Source organism: Hesperophylax consimilis, chromosome 3, assembly GCF_061612785.1.
Source record: "Hesperophylax consimilis isolate HC1 chromosome 3, BYU_Hcon_1.0, whole genome shotgun sequence".
Lineage (NCBI taxonomy): Eukaryota > Metazoa > Arthropoda > Insecta > Trichoptera > Limnephilidae > Hesperophylax > Hesperophylax consimilis.
Genome location: NC_142838.1, coordinates 29,559,331 through 29,587,310, shown reverse-complemented (window position 1 = coordinate 29,587,310; position 27,980 = coordinate 29,559,331). Strand labels below are relative to the sequence as shown.

The following is a 27,980-nucleotide window of genomic DNA, read 5'->3' as shown; positions in this document are numbered from 1 at the left end:
GATAATAAAAGTAGTGTGTTTATTTGTAATATTCAATTTATTTATTTGTTTTACTTTAAAATATTGCTGCAATTTCTAGTATGGTACATGGTACATAGTTTAAAAGATTCGAAGGCACTTCAAGGAGTAGAGTTAGTAGTAGAGTAGAGTAGGAGTAGAGTTAGTAGTGGATGTAAAAGGTTTAGAAGACAGTCATTGACTTTTCAAACAGCAGGGCCAAGTCCTCTTCCGATTGTTCCCTCGGAGCCAACTTGGTGATGCGATGCTGGAATTAAACAAACACATTATTAAGTACAATTAATTTTACTTTGTGAATCAGTTGGAGAAAATCGGAAACTATTGCCTGTACAAATACAATCTCTGCATTTGCTTCATGAAATTGAGAAGTAATCAATTCATTCTCACTGATGTGTCTGCAGACCATCATTCTAAGTACAAGTCCAATATTTTATTCCATTCGGACACAGCCAGAAAAAATATAAAATCTATCTTTAACTTTTTGACAAACTTCTTAATTAGTTCATCTGTCATGATTTCATTTTAGTTTACACGGTCTTCCAAAGACAACTGAAGAATCAGAAGTACATTTTGTGCTACTTGGCGCAATCTTTTGATTTCATTTAACACCATCACCAAAATTATCTTTTTCTCTTTAAACTTTGTCTGGGTCAGGATTAACTGGATGACTTCCCTTTGGAATTGATGTCCCAAGTAAATCTCCAAGCCACCCCATCTGCGAATTTTGTATGAAGAGTAACGGGGGATTGATGCTAAAAACATCTTAGATTGTCGAGCTTCTCATTTGATCTCATTTGGTTCGAAAATTTAATTTCGGCAGCTTGGGCTGTATTATCTTGTTCATCGATGTGACTGTACGTAAGGGTGGGGGGTAAATATAGACTAGTAACACATTTTACAGGATGAAAACCACTGAAGCAGTAGGCGCCCACAAAGTGGGTAGATAGCTTTCACACAGGCCAGGCGCCCATAATTAGACACCTACTTTTCAAAATTAATTAAAATATATTTGAACCTTCCCACGGCCCGAATGTTGGCAAGTTACAAGCTGAAAAAATGTTTTCTCCAATAATCAATAGATGGCAGCTGTAACGGACGTAGTTGACCACATTATTTAATTTCATAAAAATTGTTTTACTTTTATAAAATGTGCCTACCCCACGCCACTGGCAAAATCACCACTCCCCGCCACTGGCCATTTTGTTCCCGGCCGCTTGAAAAACTTTGTCTACGAACGGCATCGATACCGCGTCGCCGGCTTACCTGCCGCGTGGATCGATGTCCAGCATTTTTTCTATGTAAAATTTACTAGGAAAAATCAATTTTTAAATATTGCAAATGTTTATATTTTACTTGTTCATCTTTACCACCGAAACCAAGCGTTTTATTATCTACAAGTGACTCCTGCCCAACATCTGCCTCACCTCGCCAAGTCTTCTGCTCCAAGATCTTCTGGTGTTACCTCTTCAAGACAAGCCGGCCCTCCTCTGGAAAACCGCCAACACCAGAAGCGAGCAGAGACGACAGCACACCCAGTGCCCACTATTCACCAAGCCTGGGTGCGGGAGGCAGATTTCATCAAATATACTACTATCATCATCATCATCGGCCGTAAAGGAGCATTCTCATCGGTTGAAGACACGGTTTGGACCCGGCGCCTAAATCTACAGTCTTGTGCGGACTCCCGTCCAGTACAGCAGCAAACATTTCCAATGAAATTAGCCAACAGTAGAAACGTCAACGACTGTGTCATGATTGCTTTTGAACATCTCAGGGTTGTTTATTTTAGGAAAATTCTGTTATATATTATACAAGGGGTCTGAGGGTAACATATACTAACTTCAGAAGGTGATTCTAACATGAGATAAAAAAAAATTTCGAATCGTTTTAAGATAGTTTTCAGGTAAAAAAAGTATAATTTTTGGTAAGGTAACAATAAATATTCTTCTATGGAAAAATACTTAAAAATAATAAAAATACACCCAGACACCCTATATATCAATGTGTTCATTATTGAATAAGGAATTTGAGTAAAAAATATTTCGACTTTTGAAAGATATGTTCATGTAGATCAAAAAACACCGATTCTGAATGTACATATATATATTTCTACATTTTAACTTTAATAAATCGTTCTTGAAACAGATTTAAAAGCTATAAACGCCCCACGATTAGTTGAATGAAATCTGTTGTCAAATGTACTCTGTTTTAAGTTTGTACAATGTAACAATTTAACATCTCTGTTTTTTTTATTTGAGTTTATTTAGGAAACATACAGTTATGTGAATTGAATTTACATTTAATATATGTATTGAATATATGAATAAACCAGTTAAGTCTAGTTTCTGTCGCCGTGCAGCTCGCACGTTTCAGAAATTTCGATAAACTCAGTAACCACAAATCACAGTGATACCCAGTTTAACATATTGTTGTTGCAAAAATAAAGCAGGCTGGCTGCGTCGCCAGACAGCCCGCAAAAAAAATAACTCATTATGGACCGAAGTGTCCAATCATTAATTGACTCAATTAAAATTGAAATAGGAAAATGCTCATCTGTCAAAGAGGCAAAACAAAGGAGTAACATAGAACAAGATATACACCAGCTAGAGGAAATATGGTGCAAGGAAAAACTTCAACTACAAGAAAAAATAATTGAGCTACAAAATAAACTTATATTAAATGAAGAAAAACATTCAGAAAAAATTGAAAATTATTTAAAGGAAAAAAATGAATCAATTAATACAACATACAACAAGTCAACCCTCTCAATACCTATACCAGAGGCCAAATACTCATTAATAATTGCAAGTGAAAATACTAATACAACATCTGATGATATTCGAGACATGATAGTTAAAAAAATTAAAACTTCGCATTTGGGGATTGCAGTAAATGGAGTGCAAAAAGCATCAAATAAGAAACTAATCATCTCTTGCCCCAATAAGGATCACGCAAAAAAACTAACAGAACAAATAAATATGGTCTTCAAAAATAATATGATCGCGAAAGAATTAGAAAAAAAAAATCCCAAACTATTCATCAGAAATCTACCTATCGACCTATCAGAAGAAGAAATAATAGAATCATTAAAAACCCAAAATGATGGAATTAAAATCATCATGGATGAAAATCCAAAAAACTCAGTAAAATTAGTTAAAATGCTTAAACCAAAAGGACAAAATAATCTTACAAATTATATTATTGAAACAAGTGGAAAACTTAGGAAATATCTCATATCTAAAGAGAAAATTAATATTGGATACCACAGAGTGCGGGTGGAGGATGCTAATCCAATAATGCAATGCTTCCATTGCCTGAGATTTGGTCATTCAGCCGTCAACTGCTTTAATAAGGACAAGAATGCTTCGTGCCTGCACTGCGCCATGGATCATCCTTGGAAAGACTGTCCCAATAAAAACAAAGAAGAAAAATGCAAAAATTGTGATTTCCAAAACAACACTTATAAGTCAACAAACGATACAAATCATAAAGCAAATAGCAAAAATTGTACGTATTTAAAAAAAAATGATGACTATTGCCCAAGGGCGTATAAATTATGAATAGGTATGTACTTACTTTAACATTCTTAATAACTAACTTTAAAATTCTTAACAATACTAAAAACTCAATACCAAAATTTATTTTTTTGTTTCAAATACGCTTGTTTTCTGACATTTCACACAATTTAGCTATAAATATTAAAACTTTAAAACAATTGAGAAACATTTTAATATTATTAATCTGCCATCGAAGAGCTAACGATTTATCAGAAATATCCAACAAATATTTAATTATCTATTTCTGTAAAATTTTAAGACAAAAACAAAGCATTAAAATATTAGCCTACTCTCAAAGTGTTAATGTTTGTAAAATATTATTTATACAAAACAAAATTAATATACTACATAGTATGTATCATCTTTATAATATTATCATTAGTAATATAATGCTAAGTTGTTCAATATTGTCACCAAAACTATTTCAAGTCAACCTTGATATTATCCGTGTACATATGCTACTAATTTATAGTTTGTCATCAAAATCAAATTCAGTTTTGACAATTAGTTATAACAATGGCTTGTACCGACATGAGATACAAATACTTATGAAAAAAAATATTTTAGTTATTAAGTACTTTCTTCACAAACATTATGTCTTTTAGTTACATAGATGATGAAAATGATATTAATTTTTGTAAGGTAAATAACCTGCATGAATGGTTTCAAAAACAAGATACAGTTAAATGTAAAACGAGTAAACTTAATTTTGTGGAACTAAACATTAGATCAATATGTAAGTATTGGGACCTATTTCATGTTTATTTTAAAGACTGTTTAAATCAAATTGATATACTCATGCTTTGCGAAATTGCAATTCGTTCGGAACTTGTTAATCTGTATGATATTCCCGGATACAATTCGTATCACTATTGTAGAAGCCATAAATCCGGTGGAGGAATTCTGTTATATGTAAAGAATAACCTCTCCTTCTCGCAAATAGTTCTGGACACAAAATATTTTGAGAATGTTTTTGGAATATTGACACTTCCAAATAACAGCACTTTAAATGTCTTAGCAATATACCGACCTCCGAATTTAAATAAGCAAGCATTCTTGTCAGAAATATCCTCTGTGTTTGATAACAATATTAAATCAAATGAAAGTGTTATATTTTTCGGCGATATAAATTTAAATTTATTAAATAAAAATGATGCTATCATAATAAATTATGAAAATATCCTTACTAATAACTATTTAAAAAAATGTATAGATGTCGCTACTAGGGAAGTAATAGTTCTTCAGAAAATAAACCGCTCATGTATCGATCATTTTTATGTGCGTTTAAGTGGAAAGCTACCAGCTGGATTATCCAGTACAATATCTGCGTGCGTGTGTGACTATAACATCGCAGACCACAATACAACGGCTGTTAGTATACACTATAACTCAATAGATCATTTCAAATCTTCTGATTCTAATAACGTGAAAATTCTTTCGCAAAAACTGATCGATAAAAATATTTGTAATTATGATTGGAAATCGCTTCTAAAAGAAACCGAATGTTCTGTTATATATTTAAAAATTAAAAATTATTTTGATGACTTGTACAAAAACAGCACGATTGAAATTAGCAAAAAATCTAAAAGCAGACCTCATGCCATAAATGACTGGATATCTACGGATGCACTATATAAAATTAAAAAAAGAGATTATTTATATAAACGTTGGAAAAATGCTCCAACAAACAAATACTATGAAAAAGAATATAAGTGTTACCGAAATGTTTTAAATAAATTGTTACTTAAATTAAAAACCACATACTATAATGATAAATTCAAAAATCTTTTTCAAGATTCAAAAAAAACATGGGACGAGTGTAATCAAATTTTAGGAAAGAAATGTAAAAATAATTGTGACCAAGTTGCCTCCAAATATTTGATGAAAGATCAGACCAAAGAAAATGTAAATAATGATTTTGTTAATTATTTCTCTGATAGTGTTTGCAATATGTTACATAAATGTAATTACAGGACAACTGGGTTTGAACCAGAGGAGATGCCTCAAACTATGTACCTACCAAGGGCCAAAATTTCTGATATAGAAAGCATTGTCAGACAACTTAAAAACTCTTCTCCTGGAATTGATAATATCAGAATGAGCGATATTAAAAAACACATATCTACCTTAGGTCCAATTATAACCCATTTTGTTAATAGAATCTTATTTGAGGCAAAAATTCCAGATGACTTAAAATGTAGTATCATCCGACCCATTTACAAAGGCGGTGATCACACTGTATTGGGTAATTATAGACCGATTAGTATTTTGCCATCACTCGAAAAAATCCTTGAAAAATACATTCAGCTGAAATTGATTAAATATTTAGAAGATTTTTCTATTATTGATACAAATCAATACGGCTTCCAGAAAAAAAAGGGCACTGAAATGCTAATTCAGAAGTTTTCCAGCCTAATAAATAATGAATTAAATAGTAAAAATCATGTATTAGTCTTATTTATAGATTATTCCAAGGCATTTGACACTATTGATCATAAAAAATTATTGAAAATATTAGAAATCATAGGAATAAGAGGGAAACTTCTAAAACTCTTTGAAAATTACTTGAACAACCGATGCATGAAAATAAAACTTTTGAACACCTTAAGTAAACAAAGGAAAATATTAGCAGGCGTTCCTCAAGGTTCCATATTGGGACCAATTTTATATATTATTTATGTATCTTTTATTAAGTACATTTTTAAACATGTAAAACACTTTGTATATGCGGACGATACTGCATTGGTGATTTCTCGCAGTGATTTGCAATTATGTATTGAACTATTACAAAAAGATTACATTGAACTTTTGAAATGGTCTCACGACTCTGGTTTAATTATAAATGCCAAAAAAACTAAATTGATACATATTAGATCACCCAATGCTAAGGCAAATATTATTACACCTGAAATAAAGACACACACTTCAAATTGCTTACATGTTGGTATTCCTGCAATATGTACATGTGAAAATATTGAGCTGGTCACAGAGTATGTATATTTAGGTATTATTATTGATTGTTTTTTCAAATGGGACTTACAAATAAATAAAGTATGTGAACGTCTGAGATCTATTGTTAATAGATTATATAAATTAAAATTCTATGTTCCAATACGTACACTTAGAATAATTTATTTATCACTAGCTGAATCTATTATAAGGTATGGAATCACAGCTTGGGGGCTTTCATGTAAAACAAATATAAACCATGTTCAATCAGTTCAAAATTCACTAGTTAAATTATTAGCTCATAAAAGTTTATACGAACAAAGGCATAATGTTCCATACCTTTATCAGAATCTTAAAATTTTATCAGTAAGATCAATTATGTGGTATAAAATTATATTTCAGCATATGAATAGCCCTATATACATAAATAGACTGGACCACACTTACAATACTCGTTTTACGTTAAATGAAGGACTAATTGTACCTAAGCATTTAAACAAATATGGACAAAGAACACTGGACTACATGATACCTAGGTGCTTAAATATGTTACCTGCTGAAATAAAAAAATGTACAAATGTAAAAACAAATATTATGTTGAAAAATTGGCTCGCTGAAAGAAATAGTTTGTATTAGAGTCTAATACAAACTATAGGTAGATACTATCACTGTTGTGTATATGTTTTTATATTTTTAAAACAAATTGTTATTTTTATTGTTATCACTGTTGTCATTAAGTAAAATAAGTTTTTATCTTTTTTAAATATTTTTTATGTGAAAAGTTGCCATCGACAAACTACTGAAAAGTAGTTTATTGGAACTTTTCTATTTTTTTCTGTATTTTTATTTTTATTATTTACTGTAATATGTATTTTTTGTCTTGCTTTCTTTAAATAAAAAAAAAAAAAAAAAAAAAAAAAAAAGTTCAATTTACAATCTTTTTTATGGTTACAGATTAGGAAGCAAGTAGATATTAAATGTTATAAGTAGAAAATGAAGTAAAGCAAACACTTAAAGGGATAGGTACCTATACAGTTTTGTCTTGTGTAGTTTTGTATGTTGATCTTAGTTTCTGAGATGATTTGTGATTGTCTTTTAGTTTTATCGATTGTTTTTTCTTAAATTAGGTGACTGTGATCTACATAAGAAAGTCCATTAATACAACTATTTTAAAACATATTAATATAAAACGGATCGCTCATCTTCTCAAGATGGCATCTACCATTTTCTAAGAAACGGAACTTAAAACGGCGATAAATTGCTTCGTAATATATTTATATATTGTATGTATTTTTTTACACATCGGTGTGATACAATAATAGTTATATCTCCTGACATTTTATAAGTTTTTTTTAAAATTAAAAGCGGTAAAAATAATTAAATGACAGGAGAGCCAAGCGCGACCACTACCAAAATCACTTATATCCCAAAATTAACTTTTTTGTAAAAATTAATAAGTAGGAACCACAGACATAGGAATTAATAGACGAGAAGATAATGGCGAGGGGTAAAATCAACTGTTGAAGAACGAAGGGAGTGAAGCTGACTGTGATTCGTCAATAAATCAATCTGACAGTAAATAGGCATCTCGCATTATAATATCACCATTTACTTCTTAAAAGTAAAATCTGCTTTTGAATGAATAGACATTTTTACATGGGAGCGCAAATTACTCGCCACGTTATGAACAAATTTGCGAAGTCCAAATTCGGTTCTATTTTCAGAGTCGAATATTTCATTTAAGTATTTAGTTAAGACACTTTTATAAATGTTCATAATTTACTTCCCAGCAACCAACCAGCTTTGTGTTTGGCGTCCAGACGTTTCTCGATGTGATAGTATATTATGTTTCTACAACTGATCCATATTATACAATGTGAATATGCTTAAAATAAAGTAAAATAATGCTTATATATGGAATGTAATACGACAATTGGGTTTATTCTCTTTTTCACATCTATTTTTACAAGTTTTCATAGCATAAGTCAACATTTTGCCGTGTTATTTCGTAAAATGAACTGATGATGCCTCGACCATAGTTCGCACAAGAATGATGACGTCACGTTTTCAAATTTCACTTGAGGCCATACGCGAGCACAGCCGGCTCCAATGGAACCGGTATGGGGAGTGGGGATAATACGCTTTTAATCACTGAGGGCAGGTCTTTTTTTTTTTTTTTTTTTTTTTTTTTTTAATAGTCGGAGGCGGTTTACTTACGTTCCCCGCGAGCACTTAGGCCATAGGCCCATTGTACTATCTCCCATTTTACCTCATTCCCTTGCCAGTAACCCGGTCCCTTTTATGAAGTTCACCAGGGCTGTCATTGGATATGTGGCGATGTCTTCTGGTTCCACACTGTGTCTTCCCAGGTATCTGAGCCTTATTCCCAGCAGAGCGGGGCATTGGCACCATAGGTGAATTGGAGTCTCTTCCTCCTCTTCACATTTCCTACAGATGTTGGTGTTTTCCACTCCCAACAGTTGCATGTGTCTCCTGAGATGGCAGTGTCCCGTTAATAGTCCTACCAGTTCCCTCAGTGAGTTTCTGTCCATATCGAGTAGTTGCCTGGTTCGGTTAGGGTCCGGTCCGTTTATGAGTACTTTAGATTGCCTCATTCCGGGTGCCTTCTTCCATTCCTTCCAGTGTTGGGATTTGACCCACCTCTTGATATGTAGTTTGGTGTGGCAAGCTGCTACTCCTACGGCCGGCTCAGATCCCACAAGTGGTGCTTTCGCCCCTTTCCTTGCTAGTTCGTCAGCCCGCTCGTTGCCCTCAATACCTTTATGTCCTGGTACCCAGAGCAGGGTTACTTTATTGATGGTCGCCAGTTCTATTAGGATAGTCCTGCATTCCATCACCAGTCTGGAGTCGCATCGGTTACTTTCCAGTGCCATTAAGGCCGCCTGGCTATCAGAACATATGTTTATGTTCTTATTTCTGTACCCGATACTCATATTCTCCTGTGCGCAGACTAAGATGGCTTTCATCTCAGCTTGAAACACAGTGCAGTGCATTCCTAGAGGTATACTGAGTTCCCTCTTAGATCCCTGTAGACAGACCCCGGCCCCTGTTCCTTCCTCCATCTTGGACCCGTCTGTGAACCAGATTAGTTCCTGTTTGGAGTTTGGACCTGGGACCGTGTCCCATTCCTCCCTTGTGGGGTACGTCACTTTAAACAGCTGTCCGAAGAAGTATTCGGCTTGTTTGCCGTCCTGCTTCATCCCAGCCGTCGGACTAATTGCCCTCAGTCTTATTCCTATCTCCGTGTGACTGTTTCTGGGCAACTCTCCTCTCCATTGGCCATTGCAATGTAACCTGTAGGCTGCCGCCATCGCCGCCCCCTCTATTTCTATGTTTAGTGGGGGTAGGTTCAGCAGCACTCCCATGGCTAGTATTGGAGTGGTTCTCATGGCTCCTGTGATGCTTCTGCATGCAAGTCCCTGTATGTGATTGAGTGTGACCATCACTGTTTTCAGTGTTGTTCTCCTCCACCAGACCAGGGTTGCGTGCATGATCCTTGGTTTTACAACGGCTGTGTAAAGCCATTGCATCATTTTAGGTTTGAGACCCCACGTTCTGCCGCAGATTCGCCTAGTTGCCCACATCAGAGCACAGGCCTTTCTGCCTACAGTTTCCACCTGGTTTTTCCAGCTCAGTTTGGCATCTATGATGACTCCGAGGTACTTAACCGTGTCAGAGGGTTCTAATTCCTTTCCATAGAAGGTTGGATTGCTCCATCCTTCTAGTTTCCTTTTACGCGTAAAGATTACTAGTTCTGAGGGCAGGTCTACTAATATTCATATGTCTATGGTAGGAAATCATTTCAAATTTACGTAAAAGCAATTGCAATTCATATACACCCCGCTGGCGAGTATACGACGATGTTCGACTGTCAACTACGTAGGTATATCGATAATACCGTGTAGACCTCAATGTGTGCTATTGTGTACAGCTTTGTCTGGCGATGTTTTGGCAGGATTAACAAATTCTAACCTTAAAAATGAATTTCAATATGAAATTTTTATATTTAAGAAAAAAAAAACACTTAATTTAGTAAGAAGTATTATTAGAAATATTGATAAAAAAATGAACTGGAATTCCTTATTGAAGAATAAAAAAAATGTCCATACAAAATACCCTAACGACGGGTATCATTCAGAGCATGGTCGCGCACCCCTCTCTTACCGCTCGGGTTGCGGTCGTTTTGGCGGGTTTAATAATATTCAAACTTGTGGAATTAATTAACTATAATACTGAAATTTAAACACTGGTATTTAATTTTGAATGTGATAGTGAAAAAAAAATTGGACTCAAATTCCTTATTCTCTGCTTATTTAAAGTTATTTCAAAGTCCTGGTATTAAAAATAAGGTGTGAAAGTGAAGTTTAGTTTTTACTTGTCAGAGAATTGCTATTTTCGGAAGAATTTCGTAATCTGTGCAGTTTTTAATATTAATTCAGTTAGAGTGATTCATAAGCAAGAATAATTTTTATTGCGTATTACAACTGAAAAATGTCAATATGAAAAAAAAAATCAAAGGTTTTTGGTAAGATCCTTTTTTTGTAAATGCTTGGCGCTCCAGTGGATAAGATATTTTAATACTGTTCAGGAAAAATTCACCAAACCACAACTTATACATTTTAGATAATGCAAATTTGAAAGCTGAAACATGTTACATTGAAATTTCGAAGTTTTTCTCCCCACATAATAATGAAAAAATTCAAAGCATTCAAATATATTTACTATACAAAATTCAAATTTAGATATCTCAAAACTTGTGCATATGGGTTAATGACTTTTTCCTGAACGACGACAATGTAAGGTTTTCTAGGGGACGAGAAAAAAAATAGCTTATTTGGGAAAACTATTATATGTTGTATAAATTGAACTATTTTTTAAATTCCAATGTTCAAGAGACCGAAAAGTGAAAACTTCTTAAGGGTATTCTTAAAATATGTTTAGAAACTTCACACCGGTAGATGACATTATTTTCAATATTGTTGAATAAATAACTAACATGTTATGCTTTTTAATATTGAGATGAATTATAGGTTTGCGCCTGTACATAAGATATAACCGTCTGGAACCAGTGAGACTATGGCAGCCCCAATTGGGGTATATTGTTTTGGGTCCTTTGAACCATTTATTAGATAACCAACACCTCTGCCATAGGTCACCCCAAGTGGTTCATTACATTTGATGACTTAGCAGGAGTTCCCAGGAAAAGGAGCACGGCACGATGGTTAGACACTTGGTAAATAATAAATTAGATAATTGTTATACTACCTAGCAAATTTTTGTGAAAAATTTCATAACTACCTAAGTGCATGACTCATTGTTTTAGAATAACACAAAACTGCGCTGTACAAAATTATATTATTATTATCGATTTCTTGTGGTCAATTCGAACCCCTGGCTGCACATGGAAGGCGGCAGACAGATATTTGAGTAGGTACCTAGCTCGATCTCTGAATTTTATTGATAATAATAAATAGTATAACAATAATCGAACATTTATAAAAAAGCAAAACGAATATTTTATCTATCACAAACCATTTCATGCAATCTTTTGACCCTTTTACTACAAACATATTTAACTACTTTAACATACATAATGTCTCATCCTAATGTAAGTCGGGAGTACCTACCTATATTGCAAAGTGCGTGTTTCAGCTACCAGTGTCACTAACATCAACATAAATGGGATCAACAATAAATACTTTTGCTAATGTAATTAATTGATTATTATAAGTGATATAACAATGAATTAGGTATTTGCGCCAATCTCATTTTTAGTATTATTTTTCAACACTGAATTAAATAAAATAATATCGGTAGTTTTCGAGTGGGGCGTGCAAACAGATTGTATGATCATTGTCACTTCCGTTTCACCTTAAGCACGAAAACTGTAAATTGGTGTGCAACTGTTTTATGGAGACTGAAAAAATAAAAATGATTATTGTAACTTCAGTAATAGCTTTATTTGGAACACTTACTTGAGGAAGGGTTCCCTTGACAAGATTGGGAATATCAGCCTTGGTATATCCCAGTTCATTGAGTCCATTCTCAACCTTCATGATGTTCATGTATTTGCGAACTACGTCGGCCAGGATGGCTCCAGCATCAGCATTCTTGGCATTGCTGATGTCTGCTCCCAGCAGGCCAGCTGCCTCCAGATGCCGCTCGGGACAGGCGGACCCCGTGAAGGCGAACACGGCGGGGGCTGACATCACAACTGATAGTCCGTGGGGAATGATTGGGTGGTCATCACTGGAAATTAAACATTTTAATATTGGGGGTTTAGAATCACAGGGGCCTATCTTGCAACTAATGTTTCCCTTTTTTTTGTCAGCTACCCTTTTTAAATGGTTTGGGCATGTAGAGCGAATGAGCGAGGAAAGGAGTGTAAGGAGAATATATGACGCAAATGTGAATGGTAGCAGAAGTCGGGGATGCCTGAGGAAGACACGGCACGATCAAGTGAATCAGATACTTGAATCGGGCCATGTCAAGAGTCAGAATAATAGAAGACGATGTATGAATGTGAATGAGGAAAGGAGTGTGTGCCAAGACGGAGTTGTTTGGCGGTCTGTTCTCCCTGCACACCCCTGCGGAGAAACGGGGTGATTGTTAGTTAGTTAGTTAATTTTACAAAGTTTCTAATGAAATTGGTTTGTAACCTAGATAGTGTCTCGGATAAACATATCCGATTTTTACTATTTTTTATCCGATACCTATTGACTTATAAGATTTATAGAAGTGAATATAAACTAAACTAAATGAAAATTCAGGAACAACTTATTCTTTTAACTTATAACCCATTAATGTAATATATAATAAGAAGAAGATAATACTAATAATTATTAATATTAATAATATTGTTTAATTATGAATTTGAAGTATGAGATTGACAAATATGACGTTTAATAAATTGATCCCAATGGTCGAGAGGTTAAGACGTCTATCTCGGTAAAACAGGGCTGAATGTAGTGGGGAGGGGAAGGAGATGGGGAAAAGGAAAGTGGGGAAGTTCTGGCTATTCAGATCTGGTCACCAAACACGACTAAAGCTATTAAAAGCAACATTCCAATTCTGAATTATGGTGTTACACCAGGGCGATACTGAGAGTATATTCGATATAATAAAGAGTATCTTGGATTGTGCTACAAGTATAATATACGAGGCATATCCAGAAAGTAAGTGTACTGAGGCTCTCACGACCGAATGAATTTTATTTTCGATATGTTGGCTACACTTACGTGTAGCCTGACTCTTCCCCTCCGCAACGAGACCTGTTCAAGGTCAGTACGTTGAGAAGTGTCAACGCGACAACACGTTTCGTGAAAAATTTCAATCCAATCTCCCGCCAAATGCGAAATACGCAGCGTCATCCGTTATCTCATTTGGAAGGAAAAACCTCCATTTGAGGTTTATAATGAGGTTAAAACTGCATATATGGTGATAAAGCTATGAATTGTACGAGTGTGTACAAGTGGTATAGCGAGTTTAAAAACGGTTCTCACCTCTTCACCCTCCACCAAAAAGTTCAAAACCACAATTTCAGCCAAGAAAATCGTGGCATCCGTGTTTTGGGACTGTCAAGGCATAATTTTGATTGAATATCTGCCTCAAGTGGAGACCATCAACTCTGCAAGATACTATGAGACCCTGAAAAAATTGCGGAAGGCGATTCATAACAAGAGGAGAGGCATGCTGACAAAGGGAGTCAGCCTGCTGCACGACAATGCCAGACCACACACGGCCAACGCCACGAAGGAACTGCTTGCTTCGTTTAAATGGAATATCCTGAACCACTCCGCGCATTCCCTTAACCTAGCACCTTCAGATTATTATCTCTTTACCTCCCTGAAGATGTACATGGGTGGAAAAAGGTTTTCAACCGACGAGGAGGTGGAGAAGTGGACGAAGGGGTTGGCGGGAAACTTCTTCGAGGAAGCCATCAAAAATTGATACCCCGCTTCACCACCTGCATTGAGAGGAATGGCGACTATGTCTAAAAATAGCTTACATATGTACTACGGTAACCATGTAATTTTTTTGTTTCAATAAAAAGATTTGTAACCTACAAAAATTCAGTACACTTACTTTCTGGATACGCCTCGTATATTAATTTAAATGAATAAATTGTGAAATAACACAAATTAACTAAATAAATAAAATTTACTTCCGCATGCCGGGATTTGCACCTGCGAACTCCGGATTACTAGTCAAGAGCCTCACCCCTCGACCATGGAGACTGTCATACATATCCTTCTGTAATTTTAATTCTTTATATGGCCCGACTGAAGTATTCGGTTTACTAGAGCATGCCGTGTCTTCTTCGGGCACCCCTGACTTCATCTATCTTTACACTTTCGTCATATATTACAAGAAAATATGTAATAAAAGTGTACCTGTATCCTTTGGGCTGGAATTTCTTGACATTTCCAGAGATGGCATAAGACAGCCCGTGGCATAGATGCACTCCGGCATTTCCGAACCCTACTCCGGCCATGGTGGAGGCCAAGTGCATGCTGGACCTAGCTTCCAAGTCATCAGCATTGTAAACTGCACGCTCAAAGTACTGTTGGATCACCTAGCAAAACATCATATTGCATTTATATATTTAACTTTCCAATTAAATTGATTTTTCTGACTTTTTGTGGTTTTGGCGCGATAAGGAACTCAAGTGATAATTATTATGGTTTAAAAAAGTCAACTAACGCTGATTCTGAGTATACACAGTGTCTGGAAATTCATGGTATAAGCAGGAAACTGGTGAATCTACATCACATTGAGAACCGAAAAAAACATTTTTTTTTTGAGCATTTCGATTTCTTTTTTGTTTTTAACTTATTTCAATAAAAAAACTTTTAAACAATCTAGATTCACCAGTTTCCCGCTTGTACTACAAGTTTCCGAACAATGTATACATAATTAGGTATGCATAATTAATAAAACGTCATAAAAAATTATTAAAACCATAAGTCACCATTTGATTGGTTGGTGGTTTCTGACAGAACTTATACTGCTTCCTCGCAGGTTGGTTTGCAATTTCGCACAATCACATTGGATTTACACAATCAGTCACCACTGCGGTATTCAAATTATTTAAAAAAATATTCACTATTCATGCTTTTTGAATTCTTACTATTTATTACAGTGTCGCCCAAACCTCCAACGGTGTTGGACGCGAGTGAGCGCCGTAAGCGGTAAATAAATAAAATAACACCTTCAATCCAAGACAAATTATATAAATACATAAATTTACGGAAAATATATTTTTAACCTGGAAAAATGGAGGAAGCGGTTGATCCGCATGCCTTCATAACAAAGGCGAAACAAAACATAAGTGACCTACATACAATCATAGAAGAAAATAAACTTACCAAAGAAACCAAATCAAAAATGATGAAAGAAATAAATAACATCATGGAAATGATATCGCACATGGCAATAGAATTAGCTAAATTACAAGAAAAGTGTGATATTCAAGAAAAAAACCAAGCACAAAAATACCCATTTTCATACTCTTCTGCAGTAAAAAACTTAATATCACAAACGCAAGAAAAACGATTTCCTATAATAATTAAAAGCTTAAAAGAAGAAGACACTGAAAAAATAAAAGAGAAAATACAAAAGATTAAAATTTCACAGTTGGGAATTCGAGTATGCGAAATTAAAAAAACAAAAAAAAACCTTATAATAACATGCCCAGAAAAAGAAGACGCAAAAAAATTAAAAGATAAGATAAATGAAGTCGACAAAACCATAATAGCGGAGGTACTTCTGAAAACGGATCCATGCGTAATATTCAAAGGTCTTGACAAAGACTATACCGAAAAAGAATTCTTAGAAGACATCATTGAACAAAACAACGACATCAAAATGATATGTGAAAAATACCAAGACAAAGAAATATTACAAGTTAAGGCCATCATTACAAACAAAAAAACTAACAGCAAAAACTTAATACTACAAACAAATCCCGAAATGAGACTACATCTTATTAATAAAAAAAAAATTCATCTAGGATTCATGAGAATCTATGTAGAAGACTGCAGTCCTCTTACCCAATGTTTCCACTGTCAAAGATTTGGACACACAGCACAAAAATGCTACAATAGAATGAATAAACCAACATGCAAGCACTGTTCAGAAGATCATCCCATCTCCGAGTGTAAATCCCTGGAACTGCCACCCAAATGCGCTAACTGCAACTCAGCTAACAAGAAGAAAGAAATAAACTCCTTGAACAGTAAAATGAATGAAGTAGACCACCGAACAAACAGCGAAACATGTAAGTTCCGATCTTACATGCTTAAATTAGCCAAAGAAAGAATTAACTACGACATTGAATAAAAATCTTATAAATAATTTTGTAAAATACAACCGAAAATGCATTAAATGGATGATTTCTCAAATAACGAATTAGAGTTAAATATTAAAATTCAAGAATATGAATGTATATGTACCGATTCGTGTAACAAAATTATTTCTAAAAACATCAATGATATAATTATTATGCACATAAACATCCGTAGCGCTCAAAAAAATTTAGATGAATTAATTCTAAAAATAAATAATTTAATTAAAAAACCGGACTTTATAGTGTTATCCGAAACATTTACAAACGATGAGTCACCGTCTTATCACTTACCTGAGTACAACTATATTTCTACCAAATTAGACATCAATAAAAATTCGGGAATAATAATATTTGCAAGCAATAAATTTAGTATTGTTAACATAATAGAACATCCAATACACTTAGTAAACTGCATCGAAGTACATTTCAAACTCGGCAAATCAATATACCATCTAATAGCTATCTATAGAACGCATGGCTCGAATATTATTACATTTATTAATGACCTCAAATACATATTATTAAAATTAAAAAATAAACTTTGCTTCGTCGTAGGAGATTTTAACGTTAATATTAATGAAAAAATAGAAAATAATAACAAAAATGAATACATCAATTGTATGACTGAACAAAATTTTATATCTTGCATAAATAAAAATACTAGGGAAATAAAAGAACATACTCCATCTTGTTTAGACCACATTTGGACAAATGTAAACATTAAAGATCTTCACAAAATAAAATCAATTGTTTGGAAAACTAACATAACTGATCATCACTCATGCTTACTTCTGTATAATAATAATATTAAACATAAAAAACATAATTTAATAACCAAAAAATCAACAATAGATATGACTATTCTCTCTGAAAAATTAAAAAAGGAGAGTTGGAATAATGTTTTAAACAGTGATGATACTGAAATTTGTTCGACTAACTTCGAAAATATTATGTCACAACACATTAAAAATTCGACAACTGAGATAACAACACACATAAAATCAAAATTAAGATGTTTAAAGCCTTGGATTACCAAAGGGCTTATTATATCTATCAGAAATAAAGAAAAACTTTACAAAATAACTTTAAAAAATCCCCAAGATGAAAAAGCATATATTTTCTATAAAAAATATAAAAATAAATTAACATCTTATATTAAAAAAAGTAAGGAAGAGTATTTTAAAAATAAAATATTATCTTCAGAAAATAACCATAAACAAATGTGGAAAACTGTTAATTTCGCCATAGAAAATACAAAAAAAAACACAAAACATTAAGTACATTGAACATGATAAAAAAATTATAGATGCCAATATACAGCCTAAACAATGTGCAAACATACTTAATTCCTTCTTTGCAAATGTTGGGAAAAATCTTGCGAAAAATATCCATAAGCCTTCAAACCAAGAAAACCATAAAAATAAAAATATACAGAAACATAATATACTTTCAATGTTTGAAACAACAACAGAATGTGAAATCTCGAAAATAATAGAAAATATGAAAGGAGGTTCGTCTCCCGGTTTTGATTCTATTACGACACACATGTTAAAAACTATGAAACCTCACATAATAAAACCTATCACTCATTTAATAAACTTAAGTTTAACAAATGGAATTTTTCCAATGAACTACAAAACCACAATAATCTCACCTATTTACAAATCTGGAGATCCACATCAAGCAACGAACTATCGCCCAATATGTCTAATTTCTAATATAGGAAAGATCTTTGAAAAAATAGTAAAAAAACAATTGGTAAATTTTCTAGATAATAATAAAATATTACACAAAAACCAGTTTGGCTTTATAAAATCACTCAGCACACAAGATGCTATTGCTAACGTAACTTCATACATTCACGAATCATTAGATAAAGGTAAAAAATGTGCGGGTATATTTATTGACCTTAGAAAGGCATTCGATAGCATATCCCATGAGATGCTATTAAAAAAATTGAATAATATCGGCATAAAAGGCAACGTGATCAAATGGATCACCGACTACTTAAAAAACCGTCCTCAAGTGGTAAAAATCAATCGTGTTAAAAGTGATCAAGAGATTACAAGCTTTGGAATCCCCCAAGGTACAGTGCTTGGACCAATTCTATTTACTATATATGTAAACGATATTTTTTTTCAACCTTTACATGGTCAAATCACGTCATACGCCGATGATACAGTATTAATAATAAGTGATAAGACTTGGGAAAAAGTAGAATTAAAGGCCACAGAAGACATCAACACGCTCAAGAATTTTTTCGACACCAATTTACTGTCACTTAATAATGAAAAGACATTTGTAATTCCATTTGCAATCCATACAAACGATACTCCTAAAAATTTTAACATTGTCATACATAATAATACTAAAATTCACAGCCAAAACTATTGCAAATCAAACTGTACAGTACTAAAAACAACAAATGAAATTAAATATCTAGGAGTAATTATTGATAAAAATCTGAAATGGAAGGAACAAATATGTCAAGTAGTAAAAAAAATTAGAAAATTAATATATATATTTTTAAGAATTAGAAACTTTCTGTCGATAAAAAATCTATATTTAATTTACTATGCCTTAGTTCAATCCACTTTACAATACGCTATTATTAGTTGGGGATCCGCGTATAAATGTAACCTTCTTCCAATTGAAATTATACAAAGAACAATTATTAAAATTATATTAAAAAAATCCTTTGACTACCCAACAGAACGCCTGTTTGAAGAATTTCAAGTACCTACATTTAAAGACCTATATATTAAAAACTCATTAATCCAAATTATAAAAGAAAAAGATAAATATCAATTTTTAAATGAAAACAGAACGCGACTTAGACATGTTTTTCTATGCCCAAAACTAAATACGTCTTTTGCACAACATCATTATACTTACCAGGGAAGAACTTTTTTCAATCGTCTACCAGAAGAAATCAGAAGCATTAATGATAAAACCCAAATACTGCTCTCTGTCAAGAGACACTTTAAAAATATTCTGAAAAAAAAAACTACTGTCACTTAATTAATCTCAAAAATATCCTTAGTTTTCCATAACTTTCTTTCTTTATTAAAATTTATTATATTAATATATTATCCTTCACTACTATCAAAAAAAAAATACTACAGCAAACATACATTTATGTACAATGAATTATCTAAGTACTAACTAACAACAACATTTATGTACACTCCCCTTCCATACACAAGCAAATGCTTTCAATGGAAGAGTAGTAAAAAAACCCAAGATGTAAAATGAATTATGTACCATGTAAACTTATTATTAAAAATAAAAAAAAATTCCAAATAAAAAAAAAAAAAAAAAATTATTTAACTATTTATTTTGGGATTTGTTGATTTCCTTGGCCTTATGTATAACGTCACGCATGGCTCGCTAGATTTCAATAATTTTGGTGGGCTTTGAAAAATTGAAAATTATTTTAAGAATTAAAATTTCATTAAAAAAAAATGGGTGTAAGTAAGAAGGTGAATTTTCATAAATATTCTATCACAACCAGCTTTATGAATGATTAATGTGATTTGGTAGTGCAGTTTTGGAATTATGCCTGGATTCATTCTTCTACCGCTCGAGTCACATGTTATTATGAAATGCCATTAGGTCCTACATAGTTAAATTTTAATCAGAAGAAAAGAAGCATATACAATTATCTATATAAATAAAAAAAATTGTTTATTCAAAATCTTTAATCTCCGAAAGTTCTGTTTTGAAATTTTGACACAATGTTGCATTCAAATACGCACATGTTTTTATATATCTATATCATATAGATGTGACTTGTGACAGGTAAAAACTTTTTTTTTTTAATAGCGCCATCTGTTGGACGTAAAACAAAATGCGCTATTGTTTGTTTATCTGCACAGACATACTGAGCCACAGCAACTCTGTCTAGTTTATATATATATTTTTTCCCACAAAGGCAGTATAAAGTTTACAAGACTATTTGCATAATAAAAATACTGCAATAATATAATTCAGGAGACATAACGCCAAATTTTGTGACATTATCATACAACCAAGTACCAAAATAGATGAAAATTTGGCATTGAGCCTAAAAGGCAACTTGCAGATAAAACTAATATCTTAAAAGATAATGAGTTCTTATCTTATTTGAAGGTACTTTTTAGCAACGGCGAAATATAAATAGAATAACTCGTGTTACTTTTACGTAACAATAATAATATTATGTGAGATACCAGTGGCCGCTTGAACTCACAAAAATGGGTGGGTTGCTAAAATTATTACCGTCATGTATATAAAGTGGCGCCATCTTGCCGAAGAGTTTAAGAGGCATTGGAGAGCGCTGTTCAGGTTTCGGAGTCAGCATTCACGCTCTGCGCATAAAGATAATTGATGTTGCCAGGAGATGTTTCTCGTATGGAGTTCGTTCGCACCACGTGACTTATGACACGTGGTACAATGAACGAAACAGCCTTTTGAATTTATCTTAATAATTTTGTAGTATTACTTTTATTACTGTTTTTTGTTTTGATTTTCGGTGATTGATATTTAGTATTTTTAGATTGACCGAAATTTTGGGAGTGCGTTGCTCCAATGTTTCTTGGTGCTAGCCGACATTGTATTCTATTATCTACTTGAGTGGAAGACGAATTTTCAGAGCTATCTAAGAAAATGACGGCTGACGGAGTAGATACAACCATGAGCTATGCCAATAAATGTTTGAAGAGTCATCAATAATGAGGTTTATAAAGCATGGGTGGCTCCGTTGGGCAGGACAAGCAAGTAGAATGGAAGAAAGCTAATCACCAAAGAGACTTCAATTGAATGTGCAGGATGAAGGATTGAATGGTGTGGATCTTTAGGCATAAAGAACTGGAGGTTAACCCAGTACTGTGACGTAACCTAGATAAACTCTTCGAGGGGTGCAGCGTCGATGGTATGTTACGTTATCTACATACCTTTAGTGCGTATCTAGCCCAAACGTCGGAGATGGGGTTCTGTCCTTGGTAGGCGGGCCTCAGAATGGGGTTAGTTGGGGCAGGTCCCCTCTCAGTGTAAGGGATGGCCGTGAAGCTCTCCAGAGCGTGGCAGAACACATCGAAGCCAGAGTAGGAGCACACCCTCTCAGGCAGGGACAGGGTATGCAGAGGGTCCACAATTCCGAGGTGGGGACGGATGGCGCGGTTAGCGATGCCGGTCTTGGCGTGAAGAGGCTCGTAATCGAAGATGCTCACTCCAGTTGTCTCACTGCCGGTTCCAGATGTAGTTGGAACTGAAAATTGTAGAGAATGCTCCATTAAATTATTTTCTAGAAAAACTGCATACCATTTCAGAATCTTGCTATTTTAAAACACTGTGATTTATATAATATTGTGAAGAAAATATGGCATCATTATCAGCAATAAAACCCTTGGAGAGTCCTGTCCACCTTCAGGAAAAGTTTCCATTCCTGCTGTCGTTATGTCTAAGGATGCAATGTGCTCCTCCACACCATCCTGTCACCTAAATGTAGGCTTCCCTACACTCGAAGAAGCGCAGGTCCTGGAGGAGACTTCTGCAGATGTATTATAAAGAAGTCTCTTTGGTGGTCAACTATGTATCTTTAAATTTTTCTGCATGTCCTGCCCAGTTCCAGATTATCGAAGAGAAAATTTAATACTTATTATTAAAATAAACTGTAATAGGTTCACATCTACATAATATAGGTTTATAAAAATTTGACGGCCGGCATAGTCCAGTGGTAACACATTGGACTGCCATTCCGAAGGTCGCGGGTTCGAACCCGGCGTGCGCAAATAAATTTTATTTGATTAATTTGTGTTATTTCACAATTAATTAATTAAAATAATATATAGTATATTTGCGGCACGTTCCAGAGTGGAAGATACTACCAGTATCGCCCTGGTGTAAGACCACCATTCAGAATTGAAACGTTGCTCCAAATGGCTTTAGCCGTGTTTAGTGACTAGATCTGAATAGCCAGGTACTTCCCCACCTTCCTCTTTCCCTTCCCCACTTACTTTCAGCCTCACAACATCCCCCAATTGGGGATGCCATAGTCTCACTGGCTCCAGACGGGAGCAGTTGGGACTCTTGTGAGGTATTCACTATAAAAAAAATAATAAAATAAAAACACACGCCTATTCTAGTGCAATGTTGTGTCAAAATTTCAAAGCAATCGGTAAAGAACTATTTAAGATTTTGAACAAAAAAACATTTACGTTTTTATTTATATGGATTTAAATTATGTAAGTTGAGTAATGTAATTCAGCTATAGAGCCATGGTTAGCAACACACTGATAAGGATTTTTTTAGAAAATATACCTAAATTTGTTATTATCGTTATAGGTGTGGTATATTAATGCCTACAGCAACTCAGATGGTGCAGTGACCCTACGATGTTCACCGAAGGGAGGGTGCACTGAAGCACGCTATATAGCCAGCTTCAGGGGTAGGACACGAAATTCAACCAATGTATCAATGAGCGATGGATGCAAATGATACATCCTGATTATTATTGATGACTTTATTATTATTACGCATAGTCCCATTTTTATTTTGTTTTGATGTAATTTTTATTCTTATTTACAGAGATGTGCAAAATGGGTACACAAAACCATTTGAAATGCAAAATGGAAATGGGTCAAAACTTTTCCATTTGAAAATGCAAAATGGTTTTTAGAAAAGCATTTCAAATGCAAAATACCTATTTTACAAATGCATTGAGAATGCAAAATGGTTTCTCAGGTCAAACAATCAAAATAATTATAGAATTTTTAAACAATTTTGTCATTTTATAATGGACATCAATGTAGAACAAACATATTACATGATGGTAAATCCAAAAACATCACGACTACAGATTATGAAACCACAAAAAATTTGCGCAAGACTAATGTTGCCAACGTAAAAACGTAGAAACTGCTATCTAACATTTAATATTACAGCGTCATGGCCCCATGTTCAGTATTTGAATCAGTATTTTTTGTATATTTTAGCGAGGTTGAGGACCGACTGATATTTGGGGCTTATGAAAAAAAGATGAGAGGAGATAGTAGGTAGAATGTTGCAAAAAAGCATTTAAAATGGAAAATGCATTGAGAAAAGCATTTAAAACGCAAAATGCAAAATTGTTTTTATAAAAGCATTTAAAATGCAAAATGGAAAATACCCATTTTGCATTTCGCATTTCCATTTGAAATGGATTTATTTGAAATAAAGCACATCTCTGCTTATTTATAATATCACCATGTATTATCGTGTAATATGGCAGATTGGGTTTGCAATATCCACCCAATCCTGGTGGAATAAAACCTTAAATAAAAATAAATATGTGTTTTTTAACTAAAAAGTAAAGATAAAGATAAAAATTGATGAGTGCTCTTAAAAGATAATTACATTAATCTAAGGTTAAAACAAGATATTATAATATCGAAGTTCTGCAGCAGATAAATATATTTTTAGATATCACGTGTAATGTGATAAGAAAAGTATATAATAATAATAACAATAACAAATTAAAGTCTTACTGGCGATGAGAGGCTTGACGGTGACGAGGACTGGCTTTCCTTTCCCGATGGGGGCATTCACATAGTCCAGGAACTCTGCTTCAGGGTCTGAAGCGTACAGGTTGGCCGCCTTGCAAGTGTCCATCACAGACCCTCCTCCCACTGCGATGTACGCGTCAAACTTGCCTTCCTTGGCAAACTTAGTAGCATCTAATATACTGGAAATTATTCACATTTTGAAATCAGGTAATAATTGAAATTAGAGATGAAACTAAGATTAGGTTAGCTTATGGTGTATTGATTTTATATTTACACAATTAATGCAATAAGTCACCAAACAATTGCAGTTTGTGCATCTCAGCACAAGGAATCAATAAGATAATTGATTATGTATTGAGGTTATAACAATTTAAATTCATTACGAAGATGTTTGGAGTCCAGCAAGCATACATTTTGTTGGATTCGATCTCTGAACTGAATATGTAATAGAGTATGTATATACCCATACATAAAGAATGAATACAATGTTACAGGCCTTTGACTTACTATGACATTGAACCTATTACGAAAACCGTTCAGAGGATCTCAACTTAAGAGGAACAGATAAGTCTGAAAGTAGTTGCCTTTAACCTAAAACAAAGTGATGTGTACAATACTATATTTTTTAAATTTTAAATAGGTATGCTTTTACCTCTGTTCTGTTGGTTCGACCCGCACTTTATCATACAGCTCGAAGTTGACTCCGCTCTTGGTGAGGGCATCGATGGTGGTCTTCACAGGAGACAGATTGAGCAGATGAGGATCCGTCATGACGCACACCTTCTTGGCCTTCAGGTTCACCATGTCCATGCCGACCTCGCGAGTCACTCCGATGCCGTAGCGGATGGTGGAACACGCCATCTGGAAATGTGATTACAGTGATACACATAGTCAGAAAACATAGTATTGAGCAATCAAAACACATTAATATTGGTCTACAAGCTGAAATAAACTACATGCACTACCTCAGCGGACAGAAGACTGCTGCAATCCACAGGAGTCATGATTGTGAGACCATTTTGGTAATGAAAATGGTAATAATACTACGGTATGATAATTTATTACGGTAAATTTACCTCAAATGCATAATCCTTAGATGGGACGGGATTTGGTACACTACTTGCATGACTGTGGCCAGGGTTTCCATGAGCAGGACATTTACATCTAAAATTAAAACAATTCTTCAATACTTCAGACACCCTCTAATTACATGATACGAAACAAAATTGAAAAGTACAAAAAATAATAGTAATTTCTGGGTTTTAAAATGATTTATTGTTTGTGAAGCATTGGAAAACTGAATCTACTGTGTTATAAATAAGAGTTAAATGATTTTACATACTCCCTTCAGAACTTTTGGCGAAAACTGTGGCGAAATAAATAAAAAAATTATATAATATTGCAATTAGTAGATAAATACGATTTCGAAATTCCCGGGTAAAAAATAAGTTTTGACATTAGCGCGACCTAGCGGAGAATTTACATAACATAACCAATAATAAAAATCTGGCAAAATTACTTTCCTCTATTTCGTTTATCACCGGAGTAAATAATGTCACATTATTCTATTTTTGTACAGTCGTATGAAGAAAATAACAATAATATAAACTTACGAAGAGCTAGACACCACCTGCAGTAAATCCAGAATCCTCCTTCGTGGAATCATTTTGCCGTTCGCAAAATTATCCAAAAAGTTGAACAAAACTTTGATGAGGCCGGCTGTCACTGACAACTTCACTCGGCCGCTGCCCGTTGGCGAATTGAACTAAAAAAGTTCAGAGTTCGTGATGACTGCTTGATTAAATGATAATATAATAACGTTCGTATGACAGAAATGTCGTATGTTTCTAACTTAATTTTGTAGACAGAGTGCGAATACAGCACCAGATTTACATTTACAAACACCTCCCTCTCCTTTGTAATAATCTAATGTTTGTTGGAGGTTGGAGCGGCTGTGACGACAAACTTGTTTACGTGTTCTGTTCTGTACGCGGACCGGTTATCAATTTATTATTTGAAGATAAAACATATATCTGTGTCCCTATTTAAATATTTTTTTGCTACTTGAAGGACAGTTTATAACTTTTTATGAAAATTTATTTGTTTTGCGGAAAAGTGATACGTTTATTTTGTTGGGAAAACCTTTACTGCTTTACTTACATTATAATATAGCTACCACCCAAAATATATTTTTGGATCACTTTGTTTAAAATATGTTGCCAATCGATGTTATGAGGCAACAAAAAATATTTCCTAAAGGTTTCCTATTTCATACTTACGAAAAATGATTAATTAGCGTTCTTTACCCAGTTAATAGGTGAATCCATACTTATATACGGGGTCACCTTTCGGAGTATGAAGACCTTACCGTGGCATTTGGAGCTCTGTTGGGGTGAACTTCATATTACACTCAATACTTTATGGAATTCAATAATCACATTGTGACACGAAAAACAGAGGCATTGTTGACGACCTTGCTGAAAGCAGCAGAACAAGTGGAAAATACTCTCAGTGTCCTGGCTCGAAATGGCTTAAATGGCACAGGTTTTTTGTGACCAATTTAGTACTTATAAACCTTCTTCTTGTCTACCCCTCCCCCACTTCAATCAGCCTTCCCAAAATTGGAGATAGTTTCATTAACTCACAGTTTCATTAATTCATAGTTCCACTAACTCGGGAGAGATAGTGGAACTATTTACGGTATTGCATAAATAATACCGTAGAAGTAAAGTAATTATAGGTCAGAAATAAAATGCTCTCCTTCGTTTTCTACAACATCTCCGCAGAATTAGACGATCTGAACCCATTCCATCCGAAAGTCAATATCAAATAGTATAGGTACTTATCATAGTTATGTACAAGTTCAAAGAAAAACATATTTTTTTCTTATTTTCTCTTCAATTTTCCACCACTATTCCATTTTCTTATAATTCCTCTATTCTTCAACAAGGTAAACGATGCACTGACTTCATTGTTTTAATTTTTAAAGAAGCTTAATATTTATTGTACATACCTTTCCAATAATATGCAACTTCTTCTGAACCAACTGTGAGTATTAAATTCGATCCGCCTGACTGATAGTCGAGCGTCCTACCCACCGGGCAATTGATCACCTGGTTGATAAATAGTTCACTTAACTTTGAATTCAGAATTTATTTATTTTCATTCATCATTCCTGCAAAGCTATTTACCAATGGTTTTATGCTCATTTAAATATGTGTTAACGTGTTTACCTTCTCGCTCTATGCTTTTTTGTTCAATGTCAAGCGAACGGCTCGATGTGAAAAAGATTCAAGAACCGTAATGCTTTCAGTTCAAAGAAAATATAAGGTTTTCCTTATAAATTTTAATATATTTAAAATTTATGAGGAAAACTGGTTTGAAAATTTGGAAAATAATGAAAAATTAGTTCTTGCTCAATGTTCGACAGAAATTTACGATTTGACTGAGTATCCTGGTGGTATATGAATGGTTCATTGTGTCAAGCTGCTCGAGCGTGTGGATGCAATGACGAGCATGGTTCCAAGTTAACACATTCGATCGAGCCAAACCGTCGAGCATGAA

General features: G+C 33.9%; 1 protein-coding gene across 1 annotated transcript; it reads right to left on the bottom strand.

Annotated features, from left to right (window-relative positions):
- Positions 1-18: 18 nt before the first annotated feature.
- On the bottom strand, positions 19-26,359 carry T3dh (Type III alcohol dehydrogenase). The gene is made up of 8 exons (XM_089650215.1): positions 26,030-26,359; positions 25,493-25,580; positions 25,069-25,277; positions 24,399-24,595; positions 21,828-22,141; positions 14,939-15,120; positions 12,521-12,794; positions 19-265 (listed from the first exon to the last, which is right to left on the bottom strand). Exons 1-8 carry the CDS (start codon positions 26,080-26,082, stop codon positions 182-184), a joined length of 1,401 nt encoding a protein of 466 aa, XP_089506341.1. The 5' UTR covers positions 26,083-26,359; the 3' UTR covers positions 19-181.
- Positions 26,360-27,980: the final 1,621 nt, after the last annotated feature.